A 17,415-nucleotide genomic window follows, 5' to 3' on the forward strand; every position below is an offset into this window, starting at 1 on the left:
TCCATGCAGCCCACACCCCTGACATATCGGGCTGCCGCGGGGACAACACAACATATTGCACTTCTCCTGCCCTACACTTCTGGAAGCCATGGGCTGGGCACTGGCACTCACCTACATCCTATCCGCTTTCATAGCAAAAGGTAAGTGCCCCTTTTTGACTCCTTTTAATAAAAAAGCTTCAGCATCAGCTCAAAAAAAAACAAAAACTTTATTTCTTTAGCAAAATATAATGTTGGGATCTTAATATGTGTCTATGTCAGAAGTCTGAAGATACCGGGAATTGTAGTCCAACAACAGGAGGTTGGGCACGCTGGGAGTTGCAGTATATCGAACGCAGAGGGTTAACTACCCCTGCTCTACTGTATATATATCTATATTTAAATGGCAAAGACTATGAATGCTAATGGATTTATTACAGTTATATAGTAATTAGTGCTGCTCCGACATGCAGAATTGTGCCGCGCCGTGGGGTCTGTCACCCTCGCTACGTGCTATTTCCAGTACAGGGAATGCAGGAATAAATAGCAGGACTATGGCGTGCCTTGTAAATATCAGATGCCCAGCCACTTGGCACAGCGAGCTGTTTACTCACACTCCTACAAGGCAAAGTATGTACAGAGACAACACAAGGCTATCTGGGTTTAAAGGGGACTGGGTGGAAGTGGAGACGGAGGGGGTCAGGATGGTGGAGTGGGGTTGGGGTAGGGGGAAATGGCAATATTAGGGTGCTAGCTTAGGCTAGAGGAGCAGGGTGAGGGGGCAAAGACATGACTGTGGGCGAACGTATAGCAAAACAAAGGGGAAAGTTGTGCTCACCAATAAATTTTAAACCGTTAGGAAGGGGTCCAATGAGGCTGTGACCACAAAATTCACATGGACAACTACAACAGCCCCTCTGTACTCACCCATTATCAGTATATACAGGGCATTAAGCCATTCTGTGCATTAAGCTGCCAAGTTATGGATTGTTTGATTCCACAGCCCCCTTGCAGGAAAAGAAGTGTTCCTGTACAACTACAATAATGGTGTTACACAGCCAGGGGGCGCCACAGGCATTGTTTCACTCACTCCCAACAGCCCCCAGTTATAATGCTACAAAATACAGCAGCAACTATAAGCCCCAGATGTCTCTCACGTTGGCTTTTCTCACTGTAATAATAATAATAATGGTGGTTCCCAACATTTGGGTAACATAATAACATAGTTTCAGCAGGGAAGTTAATTGAAGATTTGGGTTAAAGGACAACTAAAGCCTAAAAATGAATATGGCTAGAAATGTTTAGCTATGTATTTTGGGCCCTTGTATCAGCCCAATATCCCCAAAGCTCTATAGAAATAAAGATTCATGCCCCTGAAGATGCCCACAGTAGCTCTCCATCTTTTGCCCTGCCCAACTACTGCACATGCTCAGTTTGCTCTTGGCTGATGTCAGTGACCTGAGCTTAGGGATCGACTCACAATATTCTTCTTTCCCCTGCCTGCTTGGTCTGGTCACTATTAAACATGCATACTAGCCAACCAATCACAGTCCTGTCTGGCTGCTCTCTTAAAAACTAAAGGCCTTTTGAACTTGGGGCGAGACTTAAGCTGAATCCTTATTGTGTGACTTTTCTTTCCCCCTTGTAGTGATTCCAAATACTGAGCTGTGTAACAAATATAAGTTACAAAGGTTGGAAACATAGGGAGAAGCTGTGACAAAAGTTTCAGTCACTTTGCTGTTACAAACAGCCCCTCTGGGAATAAACTGCCCCATTGGAAAGGATTCTCTGTATGTAATACAGTGACTGTATATGCACCTTACACTCTCCCCCAGGGCTAAGGTACAGAATATTACTAGCTTTAGTACTGGGGCTTGCTGGCTTGCTGGTTTGTTTGTTTTTTTTGTTTTTTTTGCTTTTATACACACAACAGACAAATCACATCTCTCGAAGTGTTTATGAAGCAGTTGCATGGGGGTTTGTGTGCATTACACACGGGGAGAGGCCAAACTGTGCCAGTAGGTGTATAGGCAGAACAACATGATATGTACAGGGAACCTCTGCACAAACACTATGTTCCTTCCCAGGCATGCTGATTTGCATATGCAAAGTGACTGACACTGAGCTCAGAGTTTGGGCTCTCACTATAATAAATAGGCTGTGTATGGAACCCCCAGTCTGCTCATCTGGCCTTTGCTTTGGTCAGTGTAATGTGAGTATAAGAGAAAGTCATTTATAGAATGATAGAATTCAAAATGTGTTTATATTAGTAAAAGCCCCAATTATCTTCTGAGCTGATATTTTGGGGGATGGGGATATGGGAATATTTGGGAGTCTGTTATAAACAAGTTATGTCTAAATACTGAGCTAAAGCTTGTTTTTAGTTATATTTTGTAATACAATGTGTATAATAGGGCAGCACTAGTTTATATGTACCTATACCCATGATGCACCTGTGTCTCTGTGCCAATGGGATGATTTTTAGGTTCCGCCTAGTTCTCTATGGAGGTTGAAGGAAAAAAATATATACACAAAAGCATTGACCAATGAGAATGCTGATAAGATTCCCAGCACTATATCAGCCATTTTGATATTATCTTACATAGAGAGATAATTATATTATTTTTCCTGTCATTATATGGCACAGGAATCAGATATGGGGATAAAGGGACAGACTTGTTCAGTGCTGGGAAACTGTGCTTATTGCTCCCAACTCCAATTGCAGGAACAGAGAACAGGGAGCCGGATTTACTCACATCAGCTGGGATTCTCATTGGGGGATTATTTTGCATATTTATGCAGCCACCGGCTTTGTGCTGTTGTTTTGATAATTTACTATGTTCCCTAAGCTTAGCCTCCCGACAGCAGCCCAGAGCTAACTGAGCATGTGCAGGAGCCAGATCTTATAGAAGATGGTCTAACAAAGTAACAAGATGGCGGCCCCCTGTGGACAACTTTCAAAGCATAAATCATTATTTAAATTAGGCTTCTCAATCCCTGGGCTTGTGCAGTAAGTTCAGAATGTTTATATCTATGTTCAGTATACAAAATACAGCATTTCTAATGATTTTCTATTTTAGGGTTTAGTTCTCCTTTAAGGGTTTCTTTTAACACCCGAAGGATTTCCCACGGTCCAACCCCTGTGTGTATAGAAGCTGCTGAGATCACATGGCGATATTTTATACTGCTAATAGGAGCTGGCCCCGTGGCACGCACTCACGCAAAATAATAAAGAAACTGAAGTTAGATATATATTCTGTTAGGGATCTTTAGTTCACCCGCAATTGTGGATAGGAAGTTTGTCAGATTCTAGGTATAGTGGGGCAAGCTACGGACAGTTAGAAAAGATGGATAAGTGGAGCACTATGGAGATAGTAGGGCAAGATGGAGACAGTAGGGCAAGATGGAGACAGTAGGACAAGATGGAGACAGTAGGACAAGATGGAGACAGTAGGGGAAGATGATAATAGTAGGGCAAGATGGAGATAGTAGGACAAGATGGAAACAGTAGGACAAGATGGAGACAGTAGGGCAAGATGGAGACAGTAGGGCAAGATGGAGACAGTAGGGCAAGATGGAGACAGTAGGACAAGATGGAAACAGTAGGACAAGATGGAGACAGTAGGACAGGATAAGACAGTAGGACAAGATGGAGACAGTAGGGCAAGATGGAGACAGTAGGGCAAGATGGAGACAGTAGGGCAAGATGGAGACAGTAGGGGAAGATGATGATAGTACAGCAAGATGGAGATAGTAGGACAAGATGGAGACAGTAGGGCAAGATGGAGACAGTAGGGGAAGATGATAATAGTAGGGCAAGATGGAGACAGTAGGACAAGATGGAAACAGTAGGACAAGATGGAGACAGTAGGACAGGATAAGACAGTAGGACAAGATGGAGACAGTAAGACAGGATAGAGACAGTAGGACAAGATGGAGACAGTAGGGCAAGATGGAGACAGTAGGGCAAGATGAAGACAGTGGGGCAAGATGGAGACAGTAGGGGAAGATGATGATAGTAGAGCAAGATGGAGATAGTAGGACAAGATGGAGACAGTAGGGCAAGATGGAGACAGTAGGACAGGATAGAGACAATAGGACAAGATGGAGACAGTAGAGGAAGATGATGATAGTAGGGCAAGATGGAGACAGTAGGGGAAGATGATGATAGTAGGGCAAGATGGAGATAGTAGGACAAGATGGAGACAGTAGGACAAGATGGAGACAGCAGAACAAGATGGAGACAGTAGGGGAAGATGATGATAGCAGGGGAGCTATTTGAAGGCGAGGTGGCAAAAGTAGGGCAAGATGGTGATAGGTGGCGAAAATGATACAATAGTAGAAGACAGAGATAGTGGCCCCCGCTGCATGCACGCCTACCTTTGTACTTATCCTCTTTGTGTTGGGGGTGAGAGAACAGACAGAGGGGGAGCTTTCATGCTTTGCCAAGCATAAAGGGTTTTTTGGCTCCGAAACGTTGCATGTTCCCAATAAACCTGCAAGGGCTTGCCCTGCTTATAACTGCTTGGGAGCGCCGGTGCCTGCTCTTTGGGAGGGTGCCGATCCCTCCAGCATCTCCGCACCAACCTTCACTGTTTGGAGAGCCAGGGGGTGCCGCTAAGAGTTTTCTTTTCTTCATTGTGCCCCACTGGCCCAGTCCAATTGTGCACCATAAGGCAAGGAAATAACAGTGAGGTAAGGCAGAGAGGGGAGGGCAAGATACTGACAAGAGTCAACTGGGCAAGGTGGTGAGAGTATGGGAAGATCAAAACTAATGGAAGCAATAGAAATGGCAGCACTAGGGAAAGTTGGTCACCTTAGGGGAGGGTGCTGATTGTAGGGGCAAAGTGGGGCAAGATGAACAGGGTATAGAAATATGGCAACAGTTGAGCAAGATGAAAGACAGTATGATGACTAAAGTCAATGAAGACACGAAGGCAAGGTGGTGACATTAGAGCAATACTGGGACAGTAAGGCAAGGTGGTGACATTAGGGCAATACTGGGACAGTAAGGCAAGGTGGGACATTAGGGCAATACTGGGACAGTAAGGCAAGGTGGTGACATTAGGGCAATACTGGGACAGTAAGGCAAGGTGGTGACATTAGGGCAATACTGGGACAGTAAGGCAAGGTGGGACATTAGGGCAATACTGGGACAGAAAGGCAAGGTGGGACATTAGGGCAATACTGGGACAGAAAGGCAAGGTGGGACATTAGGGCAATACTGGGACAGTAAGGCAAGGTGGGACATTAGGGCAATACTGGGACAGTAAGGCAAGGTGGGACATTAGGGCAATACTGGGACAGAAAGGCAAGGTGGGACATTAGGGCAATACTGGGACAGAAAGGCAAGGTGGGACATTAGGGCAATACTGGGACAGTAAGGCAAGGTGGTGACATTAGGGCAATACTGGGACAGAAAGGCAAGGTGGGACATTAGGGCAATACTGGGACAGTAAGGCAAGGTGGTGACATTAGGGCAATACTGGGACAGTAAGGCAAGGTGGGACATTAGGGCAATACTGGGACAGAAAGGCAAGGTGGGACATTAGGGCAATACTGGGACAGAAAGGCAAGGTGGTGACATTAGGGCAATACTTTGACAGTAAGGCAAGGTGGTGACATTAGGGCAATACTGGGACAGTAAGGCAAGGTGGGACATTAGGGCAATACTGGGACAGTAAGGCAAGGTGGGACATTAGGGCAATACTGGGACAGAAAGGCAAGGTGGTGACATTAGGGCAATACTGGGACAGTAAGGCAAGGTGGTGACATTAGGGCAATACTGGGACAGAAAGGCAAGGTGGGACATTAGGGCAATACTGGGACAGTAAGGCAAGGTGGGACATTAGGGCAATACTGGGACAGAAAGGCAAGGTGGTGACATTAGGGCAATACTGGGACAGTAAGGCAAGGTGGGACATTAGGGCAATACTGGGACAGTAAGGCAAGGTGGTGACATTAGGGCAATACTGGGACAGTAAGGCAAGGTGGGACATTAGGGCAATACTGGGACAGAAAGGCAAGGTGGGACATTAGGGCAATACTGGGACAGTAAGGCAAGGTGGGACATTAGGGCAATACTGGGACAGAAAGGCAAGGTGGGACATTAGGGCAATACTGGGACAGTAAGGCAAGGTGGGACATTAGGGCAATACTGGGACAGTAAGGCAAGGTGGGACATTAGGGCAATACTGGGACAGTAAGGAAAGGTTGTGACATTAGGGCAATACTGGGACAGTAAGGCAAGGTGGGACATTAGGGCAATACTGGGACAGTAAGGCAAGGTGGTGACATTAGGGCAATACTGGGACAGTAAGGCAAGGTGGGACATTAGGGCAATACTGGGACAGTAAGGCAAGGTGGTGACATTAGGGCAATACTGGGACAGTAAGGCAAGGTGGGACATTAGGGCAATACTGGGACAGAAAGGCAAGGTGGTGACATTAGGGCAATACTGGGACAGAAAGGCAAGGTGGGACATTAGGGCAATACTGGGACAGTAAGGCAAGGTGGGACATTAGGGCAATACTGGGACAGTAAGGCAAGGTGGGACATTAGGGCTAGAGATGTAGCGAACTGTTCGCCGGAGAACTAATTCGCACGAAAATCGGGTGTTTGCAAGTTCGCAAGTTCGCGAACTTTTAGCGATGTTCACAATTTTGGGTTCGCCTTAGCTGGAACCAAATTTTGACCTCTCACCCCAGAGCCAGCAGATACATGGCAGCCAATCAGGCAGCTCTCCCTCCTGGACCACCCCCAGACCACTCCCTTCCATATATAAACCGAAGCCCAGCAGCCATTTTACATTCTGCCTGTGTGTGCTTGATGAGTTAGCATAGGGAGAGAGCTGTGCAGGGGTTTGAGGGACAGTTTAGGTAGCTTTGCTGACTAGTAATCTACTTTCTACTGCTCTGTATGTAGCTGCTGGGGACAGCTGTCCTTCTGATCTCATCTGCTGTAACCCAATAGTCCTTGTAAGGACTGCTTTTATTTTCTGATTACAACAACGTATTTTTCAGAGAAATTTTTGCCCTTGATCCCCCTCCTGCATGCCACTGTCCAGGTCGTGGCACCCTTTAAACAACTTTAAAATCAGTTTTCTGGCCATAAATGGCTTTTCTAGGTTTCAAAGTTCGCCTTCTCATTGAAGTCTATGGGGTTCGCAAAGTTCGCAAAAGTTCGCACTTTTTGGCAGAAGTTCGCAAACGGGTTCGCGAACTTTTTTTGTGAGGTTCGCTACATCCCTAATTAGGGCAATACTGGGACAGTAAGGCAAGGTGGGACATTAGGGCAATACTGGGACAGTAAGGCAAGGTGGGACATTAGGGCAATACTGGGACAGAAAGGCAAGGTGGGACATTAGGGCAATACTGGGACAGTAAGGCAAGGTGGGACATTAGGGCAATACTGGGACAGTAAGGCAAGGTGGGACATTAGGGCAATACTGGGACAGTAAGGCAAGGTGGGACATTAGGGCAATACTGGGACAGTAAGGCAAGGTGGGACATTAGGGCAATACTGGGACAGTAAGGCAAGGTGGGACATTAGGGCAATACTGGGACAGTAAGGCAAGGTGGGACATTAGGGCAATACTGGGACAGTAAGGCAAGGTGGGACATTAGGGCAATACTGGGACAGTAAGGCAAGGTGGGACATTAGGGCAATACTGGGACAGTAAGGCAAGGTGGGACATTAGGGCAATACTGGGACAGTAAGGCAAGGTGGTGACATTAGGGCAATACTGGGACAGTAAGGCAAGGTGGGACATTAGGGCAATACTGGGACAGTAAGGCAAGGTGGTGACATTAGGGCAATACTGGGACAGTAAGGCAAGGTGGGACATTAGGGCAATACTGGGACAGTAAGGCAAGGTGGGACATTAGGGCAATACTGGGACAGTAAGGCAAGGTGGGACATTAGGGCAATACTGGGACAGTAAGGCAAGGTGGGACATTAGGGCAATACTGGGACAGTAAGGCAAGGTGGGACATTAGGGCAATACTGGGACAGTAAGGCAAGGTGGGACATTAGAGCAATACTGGGACAGTAAGGCAAGGTGGGACATTAGGGCAATACTGGGACAGTAAGGCAAGGTGGGACATTAGGGCAATACTGGGACAGTAAGGCAAGGTGGGACATTAGAGCAATACTGGGACAGTAAGGCAAGGTGGGACATTAGGGCAATACTGGGACAGTAAGGCAAGGTGGGACATTAGGGCAATACTGGGACAGTAAGGCAAGGTGGGACATTAGGGCAATACTGGGACAGAAAGGCAAGGTGGTGACATTAGGGCAATACTGGGACAGTAAGGCAAGGTGGGACATTAGGGCAATACTGGGACAGTAAGGCAAGGTGGTGACATTAGGGCAATACTGGGACAGTAAGGCAAGGTGGGACATTAGGGCAATACTGGGACAGTAAGGCAAGGTGGGACATTAGGGCAATACTGGGACAGTAAGGCAAGGTGGGACATTAGGGCAATACTGGGACAGTAAGGCAAGGTGGGACATTAGGGCAATACTGGGACAGTAAGGCAAGGTGGGACATTAGGGCAATACTGGGACAGTAAGGCAAGGTGGGACATTAGGGCAATACTGGGACAGTAAGGCAAGGTGGGACATTAGGGCAATAACCATCTGCAAAGAGAACTCCCTCCCATGATACCTGAGGGATTAAATTCTCTTTTATACTGAATCACATGTAATTCCTTGGCAGGAGCAACAGATTATTATTTCCAGCGCTACAAAAGCAATGGCCCCCAGGGGCAGAGACAGTTGGAAGCGAGCAGCCCTCCCACTTATAGGCCTAAATACAGAGAATGGCTCCCCGGACTTTTGTTACAACATATTTGGCTCCAAAATTGTTACTTCTTTAGATAATCTGTTCGATCTGTAGATCGGTCCCAGCAGTAGCTTAAGGGAAAACTATCCCCCCAGAATGAATCCTTAACCAACAGATAGTTTATATTATGTTAAGTGGCCTAACTGGAATATATATAGAAAAAGTGTGGGAGGCAGAACTCTGCCCATTCATTGGCTGATGGGGCCTAGCATGTATGTGTGCCTTGGCTTGTTTGTGTGCACTGTGACTCCTATGATCCCAGGGGGCGGCCCTTAGTACTTAAAATGGCAGTTTTCTATTTAGGATTAACCGTGGCACATACTACTGTAAGCTTATAGTAAATTAGCCCTTCTATTACCACAAGCTACACCGTATTTTACCCAGGATGAGACTGTATCCTTCAGGGGTGAGCCCTCGCTTAATATGGAGGCCAGGTAGATATGTGTTGTATTTCTCAATAGATGGGTGCCAGTGGTTCTTAACCTTGAAACCATGAACTGTTTATTTACACAGCCACTTAGGAGTAATTACAGCATAGAATATGTAGGTAGTAGCATCTCACAGCATAGGCAGTACTTACAAGGAATAGTCACAATAACTCTTTAGCTGCAGGGCACAATGGGTTAACTCCCAGCTTTCAGGTATATGTTTCCAGTGGAACCTGGGTGATCACTATCTAACCCTAGGTCTGTAAACTGTTAACCCTACTCTGGGTAGTATTATACCCGGGATAATAATCCCTCTACAATTCCTGGTTGGAGCAAATGCTGCTTACTAAATAGCCCTGCCTGTCTATCACACCTAGTGTGACCTATAACAGGAACTGCCTATTCTGTCTGGACCTACCTATCCCCAGATTTCCACAGTATCTCTCTGCCTGCTTCCTCAGGCAGAGAGCTTCACAAAATGGCCTCAAGCCTCATGGCTGCTCAGCCTTTTATATACCACAGTGCCACCTTATGGCCAAACTGTGGAACTGCACAAAGGGTCATGCTATGACCCAGGAACATTGACTTACTTCCTATTACATTTAGGACCCTTCATGGCTGTCTAGAGAACTAGGGGACCACAGAATGGGAAAAGGCATAATTTACCAGTTCGCTACACTACTAAAAAAGCATACTTTTATGAAAATATATTTGTAACCCGTATTTGGCTGTAAACCAGTCAATCCACTGCTAGTGTAGGTTTTAGAGCATGGGGCACATGCGACTCAATCCTTCAGGATGGGCCTTCGCTATGTGGAAGTGACCAAATGGAGCTAGGGTGTAGTGCAACTACAACTCACTGTAGCTGGTGCAGTGCAGAATAACAAATGGGCGCCAGAAGGTTCTTTTGTGGTAAACCAGAATATAACTTGTTTATTGTCCAAGACAATGATCCATGGGGTTATAGCAATACTCACACAGAGGAGATATCAGGCAATTGCACAGAAGGTAGAAAAATATGGTGTCCACCCGTATAGCCCCCCCTCAGCCGAGGGTGGGGGAGGTAAGGACCACCAACCAGCACGGCCTCCCTGTGGAGAATAGCCTGGCCCAGTATCTGTATCCTCAGGGTGTCCCTTAGCAGCCAAGGATCCCTCACAGCCAACTATGGATCAGGGATGGGAACTGATACCTGCGTCTTAACCGTGTCCTGCTCTAAGGCAACAGTGCCTGTAGGGAAGCTACTTCCAGCTAATCTCTCCTGGTTGGAGCCGAGACTGCTCCTTCTAATTAATCTCACTATCTCACTTTCCTAAAAAGTTCTCTTATTAATTATCCTGACACTTACTATTCCTCATTAATGGGGTCCCTGTTCCCCAACTTCTCTAGAGTAGATGCAGCCTCTAGGGTACTCACTTTACTGGGGCCCTGTTGATCCCAGGCTCAATGGAACTTCCACCTGGGTCAGCAGATTCTGCCAAAGAGGAAGCCCCACCCCCCCTGCTAAACACTATATCAGAGTGCCAAGGGAGTGGTCTCCCTGTTAACCAATAAGACACATATGCAAAACGCTAAACTGATACATGGGTAGATGAAGCAGGGTTTTACATATGAGCTGGTTTTTATAGAGACCTATATTGTTTGGGGGTATTTTGTCAAGAAAGTAAGTATGTTCCTGAACTCTTTTAGCTGATAAAAAAGTGGCTGCCATAATAGAAGATGAGAAGTTCAAATTTTATTGTGGGGTTTTTATACACTTTTCTGGTGACCAGGTTACAGAGATTTATTATAAGGTTTGGGTCCTTCAACTGCATCTGTTGCTAGGGTTGGCACCTCTCCTGCCCGGGAACTCGCAGGGAGGCGGGACGTAACGTCATGGGGGCGGGCCGCATCATCACAGGGGTAGGGCTATTGTTGTTGTTGGTATAAGGAGCCAACTGAGGTTGGCATAAAGAGGCAGTATAGGCCTATATGCACCTTTGTTCAATATGGGTACAATAGGACATGTGTTAAAAATGTTGCTTGTTATATACAGATCATAGTTTTGTTTCATCTTAACTATCCCCTCCCCTGTCCCGCCGTTGAAACTGAGATAATGAGCTCTGTATAAACAACCCACTGCTACCCAACCGAGCTAGAGTTCATTTGTTTTCCTCCTTCCACAGCTGGTCAGAAAAAAACAGGAATTTGGAAAGTGACAACTTTAGGTCATAGATATTTCTTTATCAAATCAATAGGCAAGACATGTGGCCAGTAAAAACCCGACTATTTTATTTGTCTTATATTTTTTCTTTTCTTACAAATTGTTCTTCTCCATGCAGGTTACTCCCTTTCCTGCATCCACTGTATAGGGGCTGAAGGGCCTTCCTGTTCCGGAACTTCACAGCAATGTTCCTCTAGTGATGAAGTCTGTCTGTCGTCCTACACCGTGACCGAGATGGGTATGTGCAGACTAACATGGCGCGGATGATATGAGCCAAATGTGCCGATATATCAGCTCAGCACTCAGGCCGCATTCTCCACCAAGACCAAAGCGAGGTGTTGATATGTATCAAAACTGACACATGGGGGTCATTTATCAACACTGGGCAAATTTGCCCACGGGCAGTAACCTATGACAGCCAATCAAATTGTTGCATTCATTGTTCCACATGCAGCTGGCTAAAAAAAAAAGCCAATCATTGATTGGTTGCTATGGGTTACTGTCCATGGGCAAATTTGCCCACTGTTGATAAGTGAGTTATCTTCCCTCGAGGGCCAACAGGTGGTTTTATGAAGTAATACTGCTATGTGTAATTCAGTGCAAGTGAAGCTCCGGAGTACTGTGTAATGATCCAGTGCCCGTGCGTTTTTCTCTTACACAGGATTTCGCTAGTTTCTGTTATCAAAACTGCAAAAATTCATGTGTGGGACCCGGCCTTGTGGGAACTGACTGATATTGTGGAAAGAGCCCCGAGAAGTAGTGGCACCAACATCCCAAATTATAACTGGAATTCATAGCATACATCTAGAAAGTAGAAGCAGAAAACAATTCAGTGATCTACAACACAACCCAGAGGCTATTATCCCCCCCCCCCCCCCCAGTGCTACTATAGGCACCATCTCTCCCTACTATACCTGCTATCCCACAGCCCCAGTCCCTTCCCAGAGGCTATTATCCCCCCACTGCTACTATAGGCACCATCTCTCCCTACTATACCTGCTATCCCACAGCCCCAGTCCCTTCCCAGAGGCTATTATCCCCCCACTGCTACTATAGGCACCATCTCTCCCTACTGTACCTGCTATCCCACAGCCCCAGTCCCTTCCCAGAGGCTATTATCCCCCCACTGCTACTATAGGCACCATCTCTCCCTACTATACCTGCTATCCCACAGCCCCAGTCCCTTCCCAGAGGCTATTATCCCACTGCTACTATAGGCACCATCTCTCCCTACTATACCTGCTATCCTACAGCCCCAGTCCCTTCCCAGAGGCTATTATCCCCCCACTGCTACTATAGGCACCATCTCTCCCTACTGTACCTGCTATCCCACAGCCCCAGTCCCTTCCCAGAGGCTATTATCCCACTGCTACTATAGGCACCATCTCTCCCTACTATACCTGCTATCCCACAGCCCCAGTCCCTTCCCAGAGGCTATTATCCCCCCACTGCTACTATAGGCACCATCTCTCCCTACTATACCTGCTATCCCACAGCCCCAGTCCCTTCCCAGAGGCTATTATCTCCCCACTGCTACTATAGGCACCATCTCTCCCTACTATACCTGCTATCCCACAGCCCCAGTCCCTTCCTTTTTGCTATTGTTTCGTCGCACGGCTATTCTTTTTTGACGCCGGCGACAATTTTTGGACGTGCGGCGACTTTTTCCGTGTCAAATTTTTTCCTCCTCCAGGGCGAAACATGGAAATTCGCTGCAAATCCATGCCTGCCGAAACATTTCGCCCATCACTAGTCTTCATTTTTTATGTTTTTTTTCAGCTATTTAGCTTTTTGCTCAGCAGCTCTCCATTTGGTTGCTAGGGTCCTCTTTACCCTAGCAACCAGACAGAGGTTTAAACAAGGTCTGCATAGAAAGATCATAGTGGGCTTTGGGTGGCATTTATAGACTAAATGACGAAGTCTGGAGGGTGTTTTGTTTCCTTAATTACCTGTTAGTAACGTTCATCTTTGTGTCATAGGTGGGATGGAGGTCTCTAAACTGTTTATTAGACAATGTGAATCGAAGGAGAAGTGCGACAAAGCCGGGACTATGAGCATCCCCAATGGCAAAGTCAAAATGAGCAACGTGTGTTGTAAGTCCGACAACTGTAATCCAGGAATTCCCAAATGTAAGTATCCGCCCTGCTGGAACAAAAGCCCCACCCCAATGAGGGAGGAGCAAGTGTGATGGGCGGGAATAATATTTCTTTCTTTTTGTCTCCTTTGTCTCTATTGCTTTCTTTCTTTTTCAGTGCCTCTAGAGAAAACCTTGAAGAATGGCATCATGTGTGAAGGCTGCATTGATACAAATAAGAAGTCTTGTCAGTCGGGTCAACCCCTGGAATGTGTTGGAGATGAGACGAGGTGCATTACATACGTTACCTCCATGTCAGGTACAGTCCAAAGGCCGCATTAAGCATACAGTGACACCATTACCAGTGTGTACATTCTCACTAGGGAACCCTGGAATTACTATCAGTCCAGACCTGTCTGAAAATTGCCCTTTTGCCCATTGTACAGGTATGCGATCCGTTATTTGGAAACCAGAAAGTTCCAAATTACGGAAAGGCCAACTCCCATTGACTCTATTATAAGAAAATAATTTGACTTTTTAAAAATGATTCCTTTTTCTCTGTTATAATAAAACAGTACCTGTAGTTGATCCCAACTAAGATATAATTACCCCTTATTGGGGGCAGAACAGCCCTATTGGGTTTATTTAATGGTTAAATGATTCCCTTTTCTCTGTAATAATAAAACAGTACCTGTACTTGATCCCAACTAAGATATAATTACCCCTTATTGGGGCAGAACAGCCCTATTGGGTTTATTTAATGGTTAAATGATTCCCTTTTCTCTGTAATAATAAAACAGTACCTGTACTTGATCCCAACTAAGATATAATTACCCCTTATTGGGGCAGAACAGCCCTATTGGGTTTATTTAATGGTTAAATGATTCCCTTTTCTCTGTAATAATAAAACAGTACCTGTACTTGATCCCAACTAAGATATAATTACCCCTTATTGGGGGCAGAACAGCCCTATTGGGTTTATTTAATGGTTAAATGATTTTTAGCAGACTTAACGTATGGAGATGCAAATTACAGAAAGATCCCTTATCCGGAAAACCCCAGGTCCCCAGCATTCTGGATAATGGGTTCCATACCTGTACTGTGTTTGCAAATCAAACAATTTGATCCCTTAACATGTTGTAGAATATAAAGTTGACATACTTCAGGGCATAGAAATAGTTGGACTGAACTGCTGTAACTATTATTTGAATTTAGGAATTATAGTTTAAAGGGCACATTTACTTGAGATAAAGTTGGATTTTTCTTACTTCTTGATAATTTCGAGATTTACGCATGGGTTTTCGCCAGAAATCGGTTCTTTTTTTATTGTTTCCCGAATATTATTTCAAAAATAACTCCCATCATTTGTGATTTATTAATGTTTAGTTAACTTTTTTTGGTAAAAAAAAAATAAGGCAGGTTTGATCTGTCGAGTACCATTGGGTCTTATGCAGGCTTAGAATAGTAGAGGAATAGAATAGTTAGTTACAGCCTGTCCTTGGCACATTTTCAAGGGGAAGTTAATCCTCACATTGTTGTCTATTTCACCCAGTTTCAAGGAGAAGTTAATCCCCTCATTGTTGTCTATTTCACCCAGTTTCAAGGAGAAGTTAATCCCCTCATTGTTGTCTATTTCACCCAGTTTCAAGGAGAAGTTAATCCTTACATTGTTGTCTATTTCACCCAGTTTCAAGGAGAAGTTAATCCTCTCATTGTTGTCTTTTTCACCCAGTTTCAAGGAGAAGTTAATCCTATCATTGTTGTCTATTTCACCCAGTTTCAGGGAGAAGTTAATCCCCTCATTGTTGTCTATTTCACCCAGTTTCAAGGAGAAGTTAATCCCCCATCATTGTTGTATATTTCACCCAGTTTCAAGGAGAAGATAATCCTCTCATTGTTGTCTATTTCACCCAGTTTCAAGGAGAAGTTAATCCTCTCATTGCTGTCTATTTTACCCAGTTTCAAGGAGAAGTTAATCCCCTCATTGCTGTCTATTTCACCCAGTTTCAAGGAGAAGTTAATCCCCTCATCGCTGTCTATTTCACCCAGTTTCAGGGAGAAGTTAATCCTCTCGTTGTTGTCTATTTCACCCAGTTTCAAGGAGAAGTTAATTCCCTCATTGTTTTCTATTTCACCCAGTTTCAAGGAGAAGTTAATCCCCTCATTGTTGTCTATTTCACCCAGTTTCAAGGAGAAGTTCATCCTCTCGTTGTTTCCTATTTCACCCAGTTTCAAGGAAAAGTTAATCCCACCTTTGTTGTCTATTTCACCCAGTTTCAAGGAGAAGTTAATCCCCTCATTGTTTTCTGTTTCACCCAGTTTCAAGTAAAACTTAAATGCATTGTTTTCCAAGAATGAGCGCTAATGTTCCTAAAATGGCTGCTGGAGCACTTCCTGTTTGGGAAAAATAAAAAAGAATTCATGGAAAAGAACCTCCATTTAAACTCGAAGATTTAACAATACTTTCAACTCGAAAAATTTGAGCATTATATTGACATTCTATAAATACAGCAATGATTGAATTTCATTCAAATTGATACTATGTTGAGTTTATACGACTTTCAAGGCCAGAAAAAAAACTAATTTAAGTAAATGTGCCCCTGTTTAGTATCAATTATCTATGAACCAGGGCTGTCCAGCTGGAGGTTATGGCCTCCAAAAGGTATCTTTGGTCCCAAGCATGCCTAAGATTGATATTGACTCCTGGCTCTATTTAAGCTGATCAGAAAACCCTGCACTACACTGATGATTGTATGGCAGGGTCCAGAGAAGGGCAACTAAGCTGGTAAAGGGTATTGAAAGTCTCAGTTATGGGGAAAGGCTGGCCCAGTTGGGTTTGTTTACACTGGAGAAGAGGCGCTTAAGAGGTGACATGATAACTATGTATAAATATATAACGGGATCATATAATAACCTTTCTAATGTTTTATTTACCAGTAGGTCCTTCCAACGGGCACGAGGGCACCCACTCCGTTTAGAAGAAGGGAGGTTTTTCCCTGAACAAGAAGGGGGTGGATGGCTGTTTAGCAAGTGAGGGAATACAGGGTTATGGGAGATCTTAGTACAAGTTGCCTCAGAGACTGGGCCGATTGCCATCTTGGAGTCAGGAAGGAATTTTTTCCCCTCTGGGGCAAATCATAGAGGCTTCAGATGGGGTTTTTGCCTTCCTCTGGGGCAACTAGCAGTTAGGCAGGTTATATATAGGCATAAAAGGCTGAACTATGTTATGTATTAAATAATTATTAAGTGATATTCGTCCCTTTCTCTACAGGTCTCATATCCACGTCGATGGCGGCACGTGGCTGTGCAACAAAAGATTTCTGTGAGATTGGGGAACAGGAGATGGGAAACGATTTGGTGAAAGTGGAGGTGGACATTTCCTGTAGCGGAGATGGAGCCATCAGTCTCCAGTTAAACCAGCTCCTATTGGCCCTTCCTAGTCTCCTCCTTCTGAAGTACATCTCATAAGCACATGACGGGCTCACTCTTACAGAAGAAAGGTGTTTGTGTCCATCCATGCATATATGTTCAGATATTTAAAAAAATATTTTCAAGTGTCATTTGCTTCTAAAATAATCACTATTTTTGCAAAAAAAAAAAAATGGTCTTGCATCATAATTGAATTGATTTGTGTGCCTATCTACTTCCTTCCAGACCCGATTTGTTTTATATGGAATGATTCATGTTCAGTGGTCCATTTCTGTATCTAACTATCCCTGCGGCCTAAGGTAATAGGTAAAGGTACTAGCGTCTTATTCTTATGTGTTTAATATTGCATTTTTTATATAATGAAATGACTGAAAGTAAGTACCGTATATACTCGAGTATAAGCCGAGGTACCTAATTTTACCTAAGAGAACTGGAAAAACATATTGACTCGAGTATAA

General features: G+C 44.8%; 1 protein-coding gene across 1 annotated transcript; it reads left to right on the forward strand.

The window, feature by feature from the left end:
* On the forward strand, positions 1–17,130 carry LOC100494026 (phospholipase A2 inhibitor and Ly6/PLAUR domain-containing protein). The gene is made up of 5 exons (XM_002942567.4): positions 1–140; positions 11,573–11,692; positions 13,434–13,583; positions 13,707–13,847; positions 16,800–17,130. Exons 1-5 carry the CDS (start codon positions 89–91, stop codon positions 16,994–16,996), a joined length of 660 nt encoding a protein of 219 aa, XP_002942613.1. The 5' UTR covers positions 1–88; the 3' UTR covers positions 16,997–17,130.
* Positions 17,131–17,415: the final 285 nt, after the last annotated feature.

The sequence above is a fragment of the Xenopus tropicalis genome, chromosome 7 (genome assembly GCF_000004195.4).
Source record: "Xenopus tropicalis strain Nigerian chromosome 7, UCB_Xtro_10.0, whole genome shotgun sequence".
Lineage (NCBI taxonomy): Eukaryota > Metazoa > Chordata > Amphibia > Anura > Pipidae > Xenopus > Xenopus tropicalis.

Excerpts from the sequence above, each read along its gene's own strand:
- LOC100494026 (XM_002942567.4), top strand. The coding sequence starts at position 89 with ATGGGCTGGGCACTGGCACTCACCTACATCCTATCCGCTTTCATAGCA. Across the intron at positions 13,584-13,706 it reads TAATCCAGGAATTCCCAAAT|TGCCTCTAGAGAAAACCTTG; the intron begins GTAAGTATCCGC and ends TTTCTTTTTCAG. Across the intron at positions 13,848-16,799 it reads ATACGTTACCTCCATGTCAG|GTCTCATATCCACGTCGATG; the intron begins GTACAGTCCAAA and ends CTTTCTCTACAG.